At 42.5% G+C, this 18910-nt stretch overlaps 1 protein-coding gene across 3 annotated transcripts in view; it reads left to right on the top strand.

The window, feature by feature from the left end:
• Positions 1-17438, top strand: part of ENOX1 (ecto-NOX disulfide-thiol exchanger 1) — a 149474-nt gene extending 132036 nt beyond the window's left edge. For all 3 annotated transcript variants that reach the window (XM_021708822.1, XM_021708821.1, XM_021708820.1), the window contains 2 exons: positions 5890-5975; positions 16455-17438. In XM_021708822.1, the coding sequence (XP_021564497.1) occupies positions 5890-5975; positions 16455-16586 (218 nt within the window). In that variant the 3' untranslated portion in view covers positions 16587-17438. The remainder of the gene's footprint in view (positions 1-5889; positions 5976-16454) is intronic.
• Positions 17439-18910: the final 1472 nt, after the last annotated feature.

Below are 18910 nucleotides of genomic sequence, written 5' to 3'. Positions count from 1 at the left end.
TGGAGTCTCACTCTGTCACCCAGACTGGAGTGCAGTGGCCGCTCCCGGTCACTGCAACCTTGACCTGCTGAGGCTCCGGCGATCCTTCCACCTCAGCCTTCCAAGTAGCTGGAACTACAGGTGTATGCTACCACGCCCGGCTAGTTTTTGATTTATTGTAGAGATGAGGTCTCGCCAAGTTGCCCAGGCGGGTCTCGAACATGCAGGCTCAGGCAATCCACTCACCTCGGCCTCCCAAAGTGCTGGGATTACAGGCTGAGCCACCGAGCCCAGCCGACACCACTCTTTCTTACTAATCACTCCCTCTTTCATCCTTCTGATGACTTGTCTTCAGCTTACCTGCTAAATGTTGGGCTTCCTCAGGGTTCAGTCTTGAGGCCTCTTTTCTAACTCAGTAATCGTAATGAATACTTTGACTTCAAATCCCTTGTTGTTACCCTGACTCACAAATTTATACCATCTCCGTATGGCATTTAATATCTCCCTTTAGATGTTCATGGACATCTCCAATTTTATGAGGCTGAAACAGAGCTCTTGATGCCCCCTTTCCCTGCTTTAGTGTGCTCCTCCCCCAGTGTCCCCTTCTGGAGGAAATAGTCCCACCCAGTTGCTCAAGCAAAAAACTAATGACTCATCCTTGATTCAGCCCTGGCTTTCACCACTCAATTGCAGTCCCTCAGCTGCCTTCAGAGTCTACATCTATCTTTGTAGTCCTGGTCTCTACTTACCACTATGAGTTTTATGCACACACTTCTAACTGGTCTCCCAGTTCTGCCCTAGTCTTTTCTCCACACAGCGGCTTGAGAGAAATTTGAAAAACATATCATGGTATGCCCATGCACAGAACCCCTCTTTTGGTTTTCTGCCACACTGAGAATTTAATCCAAACCCCTAACCCTGGGACATGAGGTCCTCCTTGATCCAGCCCCACCTACCTCTAAAAACACATGCCACTCTCCAGTCCCGTGTGTTCCTGCCAGCTCACTTCCACCTCAAGGCCTTTGCACTATCTTTGGCTTGTACTTGGAATAATCTTCCCCGAGGCTTTCTGTAGCTGGCTCCTTTTCATCCCATACTCGCGAAAGTCTACTTTCTCAGAGGCCTTCATGCAACAGCCCAGTGTTAAGTAGTACTCCCCCAAACTCCAGGCTGCACTCTCTTCTGTCCTCTGACCTGTCTGGTCTTCTTCATTGTGCTGAGCACTGTCCGAAAATGTTTCCTTTATTGTTTGTCTTTGTATTTATCGTCTGTGTTATTCACCTGGAATAAAAGTTTCACAAGACTAGGAACCCTGTCCATCTTAGACAGTGTTGTGCCCTAGCGCCTTGCCACCTCATCACTGCTAAGTGTTCAAAATATTAAAAGAAGTGATGAAGCACTGAAAATCTGGCACTATTTAGTGAATTTACATGCTGCTCCCTGGGTCTTAGTGAGGGCCTCAAATGAGAACCAACTAGACTTTTTTGATGGGAAAAGCTCAGAATGCTTTGCTGCAGCCTATTTAAAGGGGGCCTTCCTAACAAGAGGTTTGCCACAGGTTGTTCAGAGCTGGTTTGTATATTTTTCTAAGGAAGCTTGTAAGGCTCTGAGATGTGCAAAAACCCCAATGGTACTTCAGCTCTTTTTAATTTTCTAAAATTAGCCATTTACAATTGTATTTTCCACCTCTGGAAAACTCATTCTTAGATATGGAGACCTTCTACTTCTCCACGGAAACGGCCAAGACCAATTGTGGAGTCCAGCGCTTTGAAGATCCACCAGTTCAGTAACAGCTAAATTGCCCACCCTCACTTCCTGTTGTTCCTTTTGCCAAGTCTTTAGGTCCCTCCTAGAGGACCATGAAGTAGTCTCTATTTTTGAGATTTGTAGCATTTTTCATTAACTTCTGAGTTATAGCTATCCTGTTTTCTTTCACAGGGAGCATCCCAGATCCTTTAAAAAAGCTGAAAAGAGGCTTTTGTTGTTTATTTAGGAAGCTTCCCCAAATGAATCTGATCCAAAGACACAGGGCCTAGAAGCTGCATTTTCTCAGGCGGCATGACGGCTGCTTCTGTGATACAATGGAATGGGCAGGTGCAGGCGTGGGATGGGATGGGCAGGCGGAGGAGGGGCGAGGCACTGGGGAGGATGATAGCAAATGCTTCCCCTTCTGCTGTGTCTCCTGCAACACTGGATAATTGGGTTGCCATCCATAGGAAAAACTTGGGAAGCCTTTATGTGACTGCTACTTTGGCCCCCCCATGTATCTAGTGGCAATTGCTGAATACTTACAAAGGAAGGCCAATGGCTTCTTAAAATCAGCTACACTGAGATGGTTCTGAATACCCTCCTAAGGAAAACTACTCAAGTCTGTGTCTGGTTCTCCGATTTTAGGAAAGTGTACAGAAATCGCATGAGCATTTTCTCCTTGGTTTTATGAGCAAAATAGTGTCAAAGAAAATTTCCCATGTCCAAAACATCCAAGTTACTCTGTCCTTCTAAATTCACAACAGGATGAATAAGCAGGAGGAATCACCAGAGAATAATGCCTCAAAGCTACCTGGTTTTTGAAAGAGTATTACAGCATCAGTTAATGCTTAAGAAATGTTTAATTTATCCCCATTTAGTAATAATAGACTGACTAATGGAAATTTTAAACAAGTATACCAGCTGTTCCCAGTTCTAGCAAATAAACTCATTCAATACCTATCTATTGTGAATGTGTACTTCGTCCCAGACACAGAACCCAAATACACAAAGACTACGGACCAAGCTCCTTGGGGTGCAGGCCTGGAATGAGAGGTGAGGGACAAGAGGCAGTGGGAGAGCAAGCTTGTGTACACAAACAGGTGCCAACTTCTCAGAAACAACAAAAGGGGCCACTCCAGGTCCTCCCCTTTCCAGTGTCCCTAAATTTCCCAAGTCAGCACTTCCTCCCTCCTGCTAAGGGTTATCAACCTCTCCCCCATCTGCCCCCGCCCTCCTCTGACTTGTTCTGTTCATCCTACTGGAGACATTGAAATTGACATCACACTTCCATGAGCATTTATAGGAGAGACTGTGGGTTATCCAGGAGATGTGGAAGAGTCTCCATCCAGTGAGAATATTAAATACAAAAAATGCTTTCCTATATTTCTAGGGCCCCTGGAGTAGTGTACTCATAAGACCGCACAGGCCCATCTACCTTCTGAGATGCCCCCTGGCCCCCTGGAAAACACACATACCCTTGTCACCCCAGAGGTTGAAGTGCCACTGTCACTCCCTATCTTTGCCCCGCCACCACCTCTTCCCTGCACTCAGGTGGGTGCAAGGCCAGGCCCATCAGCCTGAGCAGATGTCTCCCCTTTTGGCACAGCCCTGCAGTCCCTGGGAGTCCCTCTTAGAGCAGCTCTCCTCCCTGGAAGGCCCAGTGTGGGAGGAAAAGAAGAGAGCTTCTCTCTAGAGAAAGCTTCCTACCTGCTGACAAAGCCCAAGTTGAGGATTCTGCTTTTCCTCTCCTGTCCTCCTCCTTGTAGCAGGTGGTAGAGGAGGAGGATCTGCCTGCCACATGTTGGATGCTCTTGGCAGAAAGTGATAGGCCTAGTTCCCCGACAGTCAGTGAAAGTCCCACTCACCATCCTGAAACCAAGGGGATTCCCTCTACACGAACTGCAATTTGGCTCTCACTTAAAAAACAGTTTACCTCTAGGGGAGGGAGGGGCATACCTCATCAACAAGGGTACCTGCATGATCAGTGTTTATAGAACAACCCTGAATTGTACCCCACATCTTTGTAATAAAAATTTCTTTTTAAGTAAAATAAATAAATAAATAAAACAATTGACTAAAAGGAATATATTCTAGTATTCAATAGTATAGTAGGGATAATCATAGTTAACAATAACTTTATTTTATATTTCAAAATAGCTAGAAGAGAAAATTTGGAATGTTCTCAACACAAAGAAAAGGTAAATGTTTGAGGTGATGGATATGCTAATTACCCTGATTTGATAACTCCACATTATATACAGGTATCTCACATGCACACCAAATCTCACATGCACCCCCCCAAAAAATCTCACCTTTACCCCCAAATCTCACATGTACAACTATTACACATCATTTTTAAAAGTTAAAAAATTAAACAGCAAATGAAAGTGATAGTTTTCAAATATTTCTGATATTTTTGAAGGAAATCATTCATGTACTTCTATATTTTAACTCTTATTAGTAACAGAATTACTTATAATGCCACCTCACCAGAGTTGAGAATTTCAGATACAAGGAAGTAGTTGCCAGGTCTGTAAAATTAAAATATAAATAAACAAAAGGGGGAACAACACAGTGCTACTTGAGTATATTGAGTGGCTATTTTGCCACTTAAAGATATTAAAAGTACTATCATTGTCTTCTACCAGTGCCATTATTTCATAACAGAAGGACATTTTAACAAGAAAAAAGGAAGAACATAACCTCAGGATAAAATGGTAGTGTTTTGTATCTCGGGAAGAACGGGTCAGTCTCTAAAAACTGAAATTTTACCTTTATGGGGAAATGTTAGAATTGTTTCTGCCATTCTCATGTCACTGTAAATTTATGCAAACCTTGTAAAAGCCACCTTCTGAAGACAGGTCTTATAGAGTGCTTATCCAGACCCTTTGGTTCCCTGTCCTAAGCCTAAGAATGAACTGGAAACTTTTCTTTTAAAACTGACACTTTGAAAAACGGAGCATCCCAAGTACCTCATGGGAGACCAGGAGGCCAGCAGAACCCAGGGCAAGATCAGTCCACGTTTACCCGCAGATGTAGGATGACCTCATGCAAGAATGCTGTGCTTGCCTCCATGGCATTTCATACAAGTGGGTGTCTTCCCTGTGACCTTTGGCTCCCAAGCATAAAGGCTTACAGTCAGCAGAACATGAGGGCTTATTTTCAGATTTAACTCACCTCGAAACCTTAATAGAGAACTGAAAAATGTTCGTCTGAGCATAGTTTCTTAACAGAAAGCAGCACACAGTCTATGGTGCTGATTTTCTCATGTTTACTGTTTTGATTTTGGATCTGGGAGCAGGAGGGGAAGGTAATGCTTTTGACTTCATTCCTGACACCAACATCCAGCCTTTCATTTGTCAGTACAGTGTTGACTGTTGATTTTCACAATAGAAAGGCTTTATGATTGATAATCAAACTGCAGCCAAGCCATCCATTCCCAGACCTTTTAAAATGATCTTGTAAATTGCAGCAGACAGAAGGGGAGAGCGAACTGGCTCCCTTTAAACAACAGCAACAACCAGGGAAAACAACAAAGAAAGAATGTGTGCTTTCTTCAATGGCAGTTAGAGGAAATATAGATTAAATACTTTTCATAACTAGTGGCTATAATTATCAGGAAAATCTGAGACAGTGTGTAATTTCTGACACAGCTGTATGAGCCATTTACATACTGCAGAGTCCATGGAGGGAAAGAAAAGAGATAATTTTATCCTTCCAATAACTACAATTTTATATTGGTAAATCAAGCATAAAATTGGTAGTTGAAATGTTTCCAAGAGTCTTTGTTTTGAAATACCTTTATTCATCCATATATTATCTCAGGGTCTAGCTTTGCTAGCTACTGTCATTCCAGGAGATAAAATGTTCTGTTTGCCATGTTACTATTACTGCCCTCAGAATGTGCTGTTATTGAATGCTTGTTGAGTGCTGTTGGAAATGTCAAGACCATAACTCACCCTGACAAAACTGTCATTGGGGTTAGGTGGCATTACTTAACTGAGACTCTCATTTGCCTCTAAATATTGATATTTTTGAAGGAAATCATTCATGCACTTCTATATTTTAACTCTTATTAGTAACAGAATTACTTACAATGCCACCTCATCAGAGTTGAGAATTGTCATTCTGAATTGTCCAATTTCTGTCTTTCTAATTCAGGCATCATATCGACGTTTCTTCATGTCCATCCTTTTGGAGCCAACATAGAATATCTTTGGTCATACATGCAGCAACTGGATTCCAAGGTAAATTACTTTGCTCAAGTGAACTCATTGCTGAAATGTAGCATGTTGACTCTGCGTGAGCTGCATTCGGGATGCAATGGCCTGTGGGAGGGCTATCAGCCCTCCTCCTCTACAAGCACCTCTGTTTTTGGTAGATAGTTGTCTTGTTTTCACTGCTTGTGTCTTTATAGAAAAAAAAAGAAGTTATCTAAAGCGACATTGACTTTCAGCAGATGCCAAATTAATTAGAAAAGCTTATGAGAGATTTAAAAGTATAGGTTACCTTGAAATTTCCCAAAACAGGGGCAAAATCAGGAGACGGTGGCTAGGGGCTATTTTCCTTAGACTAGGTTCTCATAGGATGCCTTGATCCAGACTTCATATGACAGAGGAAGGATCACCTCAAATAACAGAAAGCTCTGATATGACTCTTAGGGAAACGGCATTATTGGCTGTTTTTCAGCATTATACTCTAAATGGAAAAAAATAACTGCAAAGTTATTCTCAGCTGTGGCCCTCACGGGTTACGTCCAGAGTTAGACATCACTGCTCATTTCTCTGAAGCTCAGTTTTTCTCATTTGCAAATCAGTTCTACTCCTAGTCCTTGCAGTATTTGTGTGCCAAAAGAGAAGGAACAGAAAGAGTTCATTTTATGTATCACATTCTAGTGAACAATGAGAGAAGCCCTGTTGAAATAAAATGATGTCAGTAACCAGTACTGCCTGGGCAACCCAGGAAGGAGGCGAACACAGAAGCAAAACAGAAAAGCCCAAGAGGTCACTGAATAGTCTGTTAATATGCCTGCTATGAAAGAAGATGGAAACAACTAAGAAACTCCTTTCTAGGGCATAGCAAAGTACGTGGAATTTGTATGACCAGACCTACAGCCTGCAGTTCTGTGACCCTAAACAGACACCTGTAAGTCATTCTGAATTGTCAGTGACAGGCACAGATTAAAGTACTACATTGCATTCTTATTTTGAATCAAATGATCTCACCACTACATGATTCTAGAACCCAGTTTGACCTCTTAAATAGGTCTAATACTTCCCCTTTGAGAGACATCATCTGGAACCAGAAGTATTTTTCAGTCATATAAACACATGTCTTCTTTATGATGAGGCAGGCCAAAACAGGGTGAAAAGTGTCAGATTATAAAGTTCTTAAAGTCCAGAACAATATATTGTTTTCTCTGTGGCCTCCTCTCACGTGCATAGGGAACTAATAGAAAACATTGGTGTTAAACGCAGATAAAATGAGAAGTACCTGCTGTACAATGTCACTTTGTTGTAAGGAAGCTTTGAAGGATTTCTCTGCTGTTGTTTCTTCCCCTTCACCAGTATCATTGTTCCTTCATATCAGAGCTACCTTTGCTTGGAGGATTAAAGGAAGCACTGCCTGCACCCATGTGTTTGGCAGAGAATAAGCTCTCAAGAAACGACTCCTGTTGTTGCTATTATCCTTCCCTTGTAGTGCTGACATTTCTTTTCTCCCCTTTCTGGAAGTCCCAAGTGGGAAGCCTTTGTTGAGAAGCAGTTGTTATTTTAGTACCGGCTGAAATGGCTAAAGAATCCATGTGTTATTTGTCTCAGAATTTCAGGACTCTTGTTTCCTCTGCCCCATCACTGCAAGTTGATGACCATGATGATCATCTGTGAAGTATGTGTGTGTGTTTGTATGTGACTAAAACCATCTTCTCGGAGTGGGGGGAATTGATAAATAATGAACTGATTTATTTTGGTGGGATAGAAGCTCTTGTTTTATTCTTACCCTCAGGACAGAGCTCAGATGAGATTTGTGTCTTTCCCTTGTTAGTCTCTGAGGAGAGAGAATTCACATGCCTGGTCCCTAGCCATTAGATGATGGGTCTTTCAGGAAGGGATTCGGTCAAGGGAATTCCATCTCATCACAGGCTGGTCCTTTCATTTTAGAAGATGATGAAGAAAGTATTTTTCTAACAGAGGAAATATGTGGGATGGCCCCTGCCCCCAGAGAGCCCTCCATCTCCTCAATGAATTGCCCAGTAGAGCTGTCAGGTTTCCTCCTCATGCCAGGGTTGGAAAATATACTGAAAGAGTGCTCTAGAGCTGCTGGGTACCAGGATTGGACTACGTATTCTTTCTATCCCAGTGAGGCTGAGAGGATATTTAGACTTTTTAATCCGGAGAGCAAATTATTACTGTAGCCTGGAATTCCGTATCGTCGGAGCTTTAAGCAGAAAACAAAATAATGAGAGGTTTGCCCTCTAAGTATCCACCGGGGCCTTGTCCCTGTATCAGCTGCCAAAAGGCTTATAATCCAGAGCTGCTGGCAGCCTGTTGATGCCGAGGTTCTCTGGTGCAGTGGTCTAGTCCACCAGCCTCCAGTTAATCAGAACAAACTGTGTGTCACAGGTCCCCAAGAGTTTTGGTTAATGTATTAAGGCAGTAGGTCCCATCCTGCTGCCACAACATAGGGCATTTGCTGCTGACTCTAAGAGGATGACTTTTGTCAAGTTCCACTTAAAACAACACAGTTTCCTTGAGATTTGACAGCATCGCCATTACCACAATTGTTGTCAGATAACACTCCGGTACTGCTGAGAACAAGGAGAGCAGGCTCAACCCAGCCCTGTAATGCAGCTGCTGTTATTAGAATTCCCTCAAGGACTCCATATGGGTATAAGAATGATTAGAAGTGGAAAGAGAGGCAGGAATTAATTTAAATTACATCGGGCATGTAAATTGCACATGGCTCCCTAAAACCGTGTAACCCAATAATAGGCCATTTTCCAGTTAAATATCATTCCTGCTCTTGATAATGATATCTGCACATTTTCCTTTCCTTGGCCTTTCTACACTACCCACTTCGCTTATCCAACTCTCTCATATCGGAAACACATGACAAAGTCACAAAGATTCATTCAGAGGAAGCAGGGCACGGGCTAGGGACAGTGGCTTCTGGAAGCTTTGCTGAATCAAGCATCATTCCCTGAGCACAGGCAGGTAAGCTCTTCAAAAGAGGCAGCACTATCTTGAAAATGACTTCTGATCCATATGTAGACTCTCCCATGACAGCCCCAGAGCCCATCAGGCCCACCCTTGTGGTGACCCAAAGCAGAACAGAAGACACATTTGGGTTAAGCAGGTGAATACTTCCTATCTTACAGTCAAGAGCAGGGGTCCCTTTTATCTTCCCCCTAGCATGTGGGTTCTTTAGGAGATTAAGGTTCAATTCTTCATTGTGGGGCTGCCCCACTACCTACCTGAAGCCTCCTCCCAAGGCCCATAGAGTGGATGATTTGGTTCTGAAAACCAGACTCATAACGTGGCCCAAATGCTGGAGGATATACAGAGACCTGCTATTTTGGCATGACACCACTGTGACCACCTGGGGAGTTCATGGGCATGTGTGTGTCTCCCACCAGAGAGGCAAATCATGTGCTTTTCGATACTAAAAGCCTACGTCTGGAAACACAGAATTTCTGTATCTTGCCAGTTCAGTGGAGATTCAAAGCCTGCTTTAATTGAATAGCGTTCTTTCCCAGACTCCAGCTGGGTGGTGAGAGTAGGTGAAGTGTTCTTAGCAGTGTTTCTAAGACTGCCCACCTGAATAATCTTTAATATGTATATTCTGGTGTTCTCCTTAAGAGCCACCTGTCACAGCATGTTAATGAGTGGTAGCTTAGACAGACTGTAAGAAATGTGCTTTTTAGACAGTACAGCACTCTGGGAAAGCATATGACTGTGGAAGGAGCAGTACTCTCATTTGCTTGCACAAAAAACAAAAAGTTACCCACCGTGAGAGAAGTTGATAAGGTGGCCAGGGACCCAGTGAATGCTGGGATAACTCCCTGCTTTGCATGTTGGGAAAATGGTATCGTACTTGTGAAATAACTTGAGAATCAGGCATGAACTAGTAAAGTGCAAAATTGGGCAGAGCAGTTATTTAGTGAGACAGGAGTTAGAGAAGGGTCATGATGAACAGTGAGGTGTCCTTGGGTTTATGCTTAGTCTAGTGGCTTCCCTCTGGGGCATTTTAGCCCACTTTGCCACATTTCTCTTCTTTCTCCTCCTTCTGCCCTTCCTTCTCTCTCTCCTTCCATCCCTCGTTTTCCTTTCAGATTCTTTTAGCCTTTCGATTCTTTCCTGTTTTTTATCTTTCTCTTTCCTTTTCTTTGCCTCCTCCCTCCTTCCCTTCCTCTTTCAGTTTCTTTTTTCACTCCTTTTAATTCCTAACTTGTATTTACCTTCTTCTTTCTTTTCTCCTCTTCCCCCCCTCCCTCCCCTATGTACGTTCTGTATTTTACTTTGTGAATGTCGACTGCAAAGTGTCTGTGTGTGTTGACACCATGCTCTGCCCAGGAATACGAAGAATGAATGCTGAGGCTAGAAGTCAGCTTATCCCATGGAAAGAAGTCTGGTTTGCAGCTGATTACCCTGATGCTTCAACCCCGACAGCCTCCACTCGTGTCTGTACAGTGCCCCTGACAGGAGCCCCTGTCCCACAAGCCTTCCTTGCTTGTCGATAGGGTATATGGAGCCAACCGTCGTGATCACAAAATTGATATATGTCTGTTTGTGTCATTTGGAACATGTGCTAAGAGGCTGGGCCAGGGGGCAGTGGGCTTGGGCTAGAGACAGCAAATCAGAAAATGAATCAAGCAGATTTTGTAAATGATCTCTGTGGCGTTAACACCACACAGGTCACTTGCTGACATGGAGCCTTTTTCCCTTCTCATTTTTTCTTTCTTTTTGGTAATTATAGCAGACAAATACTTCCCAAAAGAATAGTGACTGGGCACAGTGGCTCATGCCTGTAATCCCAGCACTTTGGGAGGCAGAGGCAGGAGGATCGCCTGAGTCCAGGAGGTTTCAGTCTGCAGTGAGCCATGATCTTGCCACTGCTCTCCAGCCTGGGTGACAGTGAGGCTTCAACTCAAACAAACAAATAAGAAAGAATAAGTGCTAAACTTAGAGAACTTTAAACAAAATAGGAAGGATCCAAAGGTAATGTTGAAGGTTGAAAATACACAGGTAAGCCGGGCTCGGTGGCTCAGCCTGTAATCCCAGCACTTTGGGAGACTGAGGCGGGTGGATTGCCTGCGCCTGCGGATTCGAGACCTCGTCTCTACAATAAAATCAAAAATTAGCCAGGCTTGGTAGCATGTGCCTGTAGTTCCGGCTACTTGGCAGGCTGAGGTGGAAGGATCACTGGAGCCCAGCAGGTTGACGCTGGTGTGGCCGTGAGTGTGCCACTGCACTCCAGCCTGGGCGACAGAGTAAGACTCCAACTCAAAAAAAAAAAAAAAAAGAAAGAAAGAAAATACACAGGCCACTAATTTCTTGAAACCAAAGCCAGCTAGGCAAGAGGGAAATGAAAGCATCAGATTTATGACAATCTTGCCCACTTTCTAAAGCACCAAATACATGGTGTAAGGGAAAATGGAATTTCGTAGTCTTGACACCTCTCTCTAACCTATATTATAATGCTGCACAGAGTTCTCTTAACCATGTGTATGGATTCTCATCATTCGCTTGGGAGAGAGGGAATGCTTCGCTCTGAAAGCAGGACTGCATTCAGAAGTCCTGCCCCAAGTTCCAGTCCTTCCACCTCCCTGCAGGGCAACAGCAGTCCTTCTTTGGACCACAGACTTCTATTTATGAAAAGCAGGAGCTTAGAAAGACTCCCTGGCCTCAGAAGTGCTTCAGGAAAGGGAATCTCACACGCGATGAGGAAATGGGTCCATTTCACTTCCAGCTCTGCCAGGGAGGTCTGGGTACTTGGTTTTATGTGATGACTCCATGACCCTTTCAGTTCTCAAGACAAAGACAGTACTGCTGGGAAGGTAAAAGATACTGTGAAGGCCAAATTTTAAGAGCTGATACATTCAAAGGAACAGAAGAAAACAATTAAGTAAATGAAGACATTTGTAAAGCAACAATTCTTTGACCTTGGGGTGAAAAAGCATAACAAATTGAATTTTCTCTTGAATTTCTCTAGAAAATCCCAAAAGGTAAAATGGTTATTTTGTCAAGGTGGGGAGAAAGTTTAAAAACCATCAAACTAACCTGAAAGAAGTTTCTCCTTGATCTTTCTTCTGACGTGAGATATAAATATCTTTAAGGAAACTTTCTAGAATTTAGCTGAGAGCCATATTAATTGGATATTTTAGATAGGACTTTATTTGAAGTGGTCTGTTCTATAATTATGATACATCTCTATTCACATTGTTTACATCTTTATGGTACAATCAGGGTGTTACCTTACAATACCAACAGAAACTACAGCTAACAACATTTAAGGAGATTAATTTCCTTTATGCTGATTTTTGGCTTTCTCAAGATCTGAAATATGACTAATTGGTTATTTATATGAAGCAATCATGAAGATTTCAAATCCCAGTTTCACTACTACCTTAGCTGTGTGACCTCAGGCAACTTATTTTATATCTCTGTGTCTAAGTTTTACCATCTGTAAAATGGACTTTTTTTTTAACTTTTCTGTAGGAAATGAGGTCTTGTTATGTTGCCCAGGCTGGTCCTGAACTCCTGGACACAAGCAAATCTCTCATCTCAGCCTCTCCAAGTGCTGGGATTATAGGTATGAGCTACCACACCTAGCCTGTAAAATAGATTTTCATGGGTTATCCTGTACATTAAATGATTTAGTAAATGAAAAGTATCCCAGAACAGTATCTGGCACACAGATGTGTGTGTGACTCTCCCAAAGCCTGGAGCTGGGACATGGAGGGGCCAGCACTCAAGTCAAGTCCTCAGAGCATTTGGTCCTTTTTTTTTCAATTCCCTTATCTTGCAGATGAGAAAACAGGCCCAAAGAGGTGAAGTGACTGGTTACTTAACTGAAAGGTGGTTAATGTCGTGGTTAGTGGTTCCATGGTTGGGATGGAATCTTTGGCATGTACATTTCTTTCTGCCGGCAAGTGAGGGGTGTGCTTGCTTGTTTAATGAGCTCCCTGATGAGATGATGCAGGTAGAATGTCTGTTCCCACCTATCCCACAGTGGGGACCTGGTAAACAGTAGCTAAATCTCTCCTGCTGCAAGCCTTTTCCTACTTCCTTTGTGGTTGAAGTCTAGGCTCAGATTGACAAATACCATGGAAAACCAGATGTTACTACACTTCGCATGTGCCAGTCAAGGCTCCCCAAGACTTGCCTCACTTGCTGGCAGAAAGAAATGTACATGCCAAATGTACATGGACAAATGGTCATGTGGGGGTGCCCAGGCATCAGCATATGGGTGTGCATGAGCCATTGAGTTGGGAATTTTTCTTCCTCATCACAGAAGAGCCCTACCCTTCTGTACACAGACCCTTCTTCCACAGCACCCACTCAGGAGCAGAGAGGCAGTGCCCAAGAGGATTGTTCCTCTCCAAAGGAACCACCCCTCACGGAGCTCAGCATGGTTGATTAAGTACAAGGTACCACAGGCAGACGACCTGGATCTGAGCCCCGTGTGTTACCCTGCACAGTTGCCTAGTTCCTCAGTGTTCTCATTTGTAAATTATTTTCTTATAAGACTGTGGTAACCATTAGTGTTTTTAGGTGAGTCTGGTAAAGAAATGTTTCTTGGTCATTGTAAGTTGTTAACTTTTTACAATCAGCTCTGCAGAGCTGCAGGGTGGAATTGCCTGCTGCCTGTCCTGACCCCACTGGCCTCCTATACATGTGATCTCTAGATCAGATATTGATTTTACCCTCAGGAATTCAGCTTTTTCTCTCCTTCTGAATAGCACAAGGTTGCTCTCCTATGTTTTTCAAGGAGGTGACAGTTATGCTGGCAATGATGCTGGTGGGCTGACTGGTACCTCAGTTCATCTACCTCACTATGTCCTCTCCTTAATCTGGGGAATGACGGCTCGTGGCAGAGGTGGCACCTGAATTTGACTGGAGACTAGCTAGAGTCTTCCATAGATTCCCTGTGTTGTCTTCCAAGAGGGAGAGGGGAGCATGCTGGGAAGATTACTTGGCCTCTTAAAGCTGAAAGAAAACTGCCTCCTGGACCAACTGAAAATTGTCAGCTATTTATTTACCCTCAAGATTTTAGCTTTTTCTCTCCTTTCTAACTAGTAGCACAAGGCTTCTTCCCTATGCCCTATGTCTCCCGGGGAGGTGATAGTTATGCTGGAAACAAGGCCACACACCTCTTTGTACTTGTCTCCTTTGTCTTACAAGCACACAGTGTGACCCACCTACCACAAAAGGTTGGATAGTAATATCATTTTCTATCAGTATTGCCCTCTTACACAGAGAGAGAGAAAAATTATTTGTGCCAGGCACTTGTTTCATTTTACATACATTTCTCACAATTACACTGAGAGAGAGATTATTTCTAATATACACCTAAAGAAACTGAGGGTATTAAATATTAAGTAATCTGTCCAAGGTCACACAACTTGAGTCTAGCCAGGGTAAAATCCAAGCCTGTTTGTTTTAGGTCTCCATTCTTTTTTTTTTTTGAGTTGGAGTCTCACTTGTCACCCAGGCTGGACTGCAGTGACACTCATGGCCACCCCAGCGTCAACCTGCCAGGCTCCAGAGATCCTTCCACCTCAGCCTTCCAAGTAGCCAGAACTATAGGCGTGCGCTACCAAGTCTGGCTAATTTTTTATTTATTGTAGAGACGAGGTCTCACCCAGTTGCTCGGGCTGGTCTCGAACCCACTGACTCAGGCAGTCCTCTCACCTTAGCCTCACAAAGTGCTGGGATTACAGGCTGAGTCACCTAGCCCAGCCTAGGTCCCCATTCTTAACCCATAAATGCCTGAGCATAAGAATTACCTAGAGTAGTTGTTAAAAATAGATCGTCTGGGCTACACCTTCAACTGGCTGAATTGGGGTCTCCGGAGAAGAGGCTGGGGCATCTGCTTGATGAACAAGTGCCCCAGATGAAGACCACACCATACCCTGTTGTCCCCCCGCGAGCTGTTGACAGTCACGGGATGTGCCTAATGCATGCTAATGCCCAGGCTCCAACTCCATGCGGTGGGTGGGTCTTTCCCAAGTTCTGTCTTTGATAAAACACTGAACCCTCTGCAGTTCACTCAGTTTTCTCAGCTGTGAAGTGGAGGTGCACCACGACATCCACCCCTCCGTATCGTACTGGAGTGCTGTGAGGATGACATAAAAGTGGGCTGGTATTAAGGGTGCTGAGTGCAGTGCTTGTGGAAAGAAATGGACTTTTCCTAATCTGTTTAAGGGGCACTTGGGGGTTAACCTGGGAGCCTAACCATCCTTCTAACGTGGTTCTGTGGGAAAATGCATTCAGATTTCAGAATAATGTACACAAGTTTTAGAACACAGTTTATTTCAACTTTCAAGACTGCCTCTGTTTAGCTGAAGCTTTGAATTATAAGCCCAGGAACATCGAATCTATTATATGAAATCCCTTCCATGTGGCTATTAAACAGTCAATTTGACTTCTTGGCCTCCTTGTTGTCTCTTTTAAATGGATCTTAATGTTGTTAAATGGAATTTATTATTAAACTTAACAGTGCTAAATGGAATTTGATATCTCTACAGTGATCGTACCATGAAAAATTGCAATAGCTCTGATCCATTGAACACCGCTAGGTGCTCAGATCTGTGCTAAGCCAGTAGTTTTCATGCGTCCTTATCAAATGTTATTCCCATTTGCCGAGGCTTCCAAGTGATCTTTGTAGGAGTCATTTAACTTGTAACAATAGTAAATACAGGATTCAAACAATATCAGGTCCCAGATTCCAGGGATATTCCAACAGAATGTCAGGCCTCAGTCGGCCACCTTGCCTGCTGTGCAAAAGCTACATGCACACGTGTGGATCAGGACCAGACACGGGAAGACAAGAGCAGCGGCTGGGTTACAGCGGAAGGACCGTGGCTGGTTTGTTTTTTAAAATAAGATGAATCCCTGGTGTAAAAGTCATGTCATAAAGAAAAATTGGAAGAAGTAAAAAGTCGCATTTTTTAAATATACCTGGATTTTATGACCTGATGTCAGGATTTTCATTACTGTAGATTTTGGGCTTGAGTTTCCATTCCTAAACCTTCATGGTCTCTGCTCCCTGTGGATGTTAAAGGAAAAGAAAGAAACTTGAGTGGCAAGAAAGCCATTACATGCCCTCTGCTCCTCACTGAGTTAGAGGACACCGCTGCCCCTCAGAGATGAGAATTAGGGCACCAGTAGGAGTGGTGAGGCATTTGCTCTGAGCCCCCCGGAAGCTCCCTCCCTGTCTCCTCTTGCGTGAGGGGAGGACTGTTCAGGCTTTAAGGTAGCCATCCATATGAAGGGTGAACTGGGAACTTTCTACCCCACTGGTCTCATGCCCCACCCCGCCAGCTGTTTGGGAGACAATAATCACAATCACATTCAGCACATGCTCCTTTCATGAGACATCACCTGACAGCAAACAATGAAAACAAATGTTGGTTATCTTCCTGGGAAAGCATGTGCTTGCCCAACCCACTGCCTCCTTTAAGATGCGTTCTTTTCCCAGAAATGACTTTTCTTCCTTTCCAACAGATATCTGCAAATGAAATCGAAATGCTTTTGATGCGGCTGCCACGCATGTTCAAACAGGAATTCACAGGCGTGGGAGCGACACTGGAAAAAAGATGGAAGTTGTGTGCCTTTGAAGGAATTAAAACTACCTAACTGTGAAGAGCTGCAGATCTCTGGAAATGAAGCCGTGCGAACCCGGCCAGGGCTGTGCGGCATGGGAGCAGGAGGCATGGTGGGGTCGGCCCAACGGGGCCGCGTGGAACCCCCCAGGGCTACCTTTAGTTATGTCTGTGGCGTTCCCTTGTGAGTGGAAATGTAATTGTGTACCAGTTCCCTAAAATAAACAAAGCTTCATACTGTGACAGATCTGTTTCCTATGAACACCAACAGTGATTCCACAGTCATAATGATGGCAAAATCTTAAAATTATGCTACATTTGAGAATAGTTCACCAAGCAAAATATTTAAAGGTAATGATGGTGTAGCAATGGGTGTTGCTAGGCTACAGAGTTGTATATGTAATGTATAGCTGAAATCATTAAGTGACACTTTCCTGAAAGTCTTCGTTTTAGTAAAAAAGAAAAAGGAAGAAAGGTGGGAAGGAAGGAAGGGAGGAAGGAAAGTAATTTTTCAGTGAGGGAAAATCATACCAAAAGAAAAACTTGAATAGGTGTCTGAACAGTTAACATTTTGTACATTAAGTTACATGCTGTTCCAGGGACTTTTGCCTTATTGGAGAGGCAGAAAATATGATTGGACACATTGAGAATGCTTTACCAAGAATATTATTTTTCTAATGTAACAATTCTCCACCATAAGTTCTTTTAACATGGACTGCATAACAATTTTCATAAAATGTAAATAAAGGAAAAACTAGTGTGTTGTCTTGTACTTGATATGTAACATTCAGGTTTATGCATCAAAATAAACATTCAGTAAATATTCCTGTTACAAATTTTATAGCAAAGATATTAATTTTTTTCAATAAATATGGCTTCTACATTATTGGTTTTGCAAATTATTCTTTGACATTTACTTTCATTCTTCCTTAAGAAATCTGTTTTTCATTATAAGTCCCGTCTCATATCCAACCACTTAAAAGTGATTAAATACATAAGTGATATTAAGAGACAAAACATTATCTCAAATAGAAATCTGTAAAAATTGTGGAGTGGAAATTGCCAAGAAAGGCGATTATACACCATTAGAGTAGATTTTTTTTTAAAACATCAAATCCAGAAATGATCAAAATAAATGTTACTTGTGTTTTGCATCCTCAGGGGACCAGTACAAAGTAGTAAATCTGATTAATTCCTACACTTATTTATTTATATGTTTACTAGAAAATACACAAGTTAGAAAATAAATGAAGAGATCCACACTTGGACTAACAATTTGGATAGAATTTGGGCTTCTCTTTCCTTTAATAACAATTAGAGATTTGCTTAAAATTGTGTCCTCTTCCTGCTTTATTACTTAAGAATCACAAAAAACCCCCACAAATATTCTTAATTTTAATTGAAACGTTTCTTAGGAAGACAGCTAAACAGTGATTATTCTTTGAAATTGTGGAAAGATATTCTACTGAATGTTATTGTCCTGAGGTTCTTTTTGTTGAGTCTGATAAATTTAGGTACTTAATCATACATCCCATAAACACATGTTTTGTCCAGTTTCAGTGCTAACAATGTGAATATGAAGATAAGAAAAGGCCCTCTCCTTAACTTGCTCAGAGTTCAGTGTGAAAAAGATTTTTTCCCCAAAGTTTCTCTATGATGGGATTCCAGTAACAAGAAAGCTATGAAAAGGGTGCTATGACATTCAAACTAAATGCCAATAGTATATTAAACACCTTTACCATCTGTCCATGTCCACTACCGCCGTCCTCCCGAATGATTTATCTCTAAGTCAAGACACACAAATAAGGATACAGCCGTCAGAAAGGGGAAGACAAGATTTACAGATAATGTTTCCATAAAACAACCTAAGAAGTTCACCTGAAGAAGAAAAAAAAAATCCAGGAAAGCGTCCAGTTATAAAGACATGAAGCTAGTAGGGACACGGGATGATACCACAACCTATGCAGTTTCTAAGTAAAAGCATGGTGGATATTTTCAAACTTGCATGAATACTTTCAGTTATTACTGGGAGTCACTTTAGCAGAAAGACATACTGCACAGAGTGTAACCTTAACTCAGAGCTCTGTACTCACTCAAAGCTGTTGTGTAATTGAAGAGGACTTGGAGGGGACCTTATAGAAACTCTGACAAGAAGAAAGCATTTCTTAAATACGTGCTTCTGAACGCTAAATGGCAACTCAGAGGAGTGAAATGGTTAATTCACTTTCCAAAAATAAATGTAAATAGGAGAATCAATTTTGGCTGTAATGTTTTTATCTATACCTGAAATGTATTATGTGACTTATTTAGAAATAGACTATATAATTTAACTTTAATTATGTGAATAACTCATTTTTG

The sequence above is a fragment of the Carlito syrichta genome, unplaced genomic scaffold, assembly GCF_000164805.1.
Source record: "Carlito syrichta isolate Samal-C Ts95f unplaced genomic scaffold, Tarsius_syrichta-2.0.1 Scaffold149649, whole genome shotgun sequence".
NCBI lineage: Eukaryota > Metazoa > Chordata > Mammalia > Primates > Tarsiidae > Carlito > Carlito syrichta.
The sequence above is the reverse complement of the archived record's forward strand: the minus strand, read 5'-3'. Positions and strand labels throughout refer to the sequence as shown.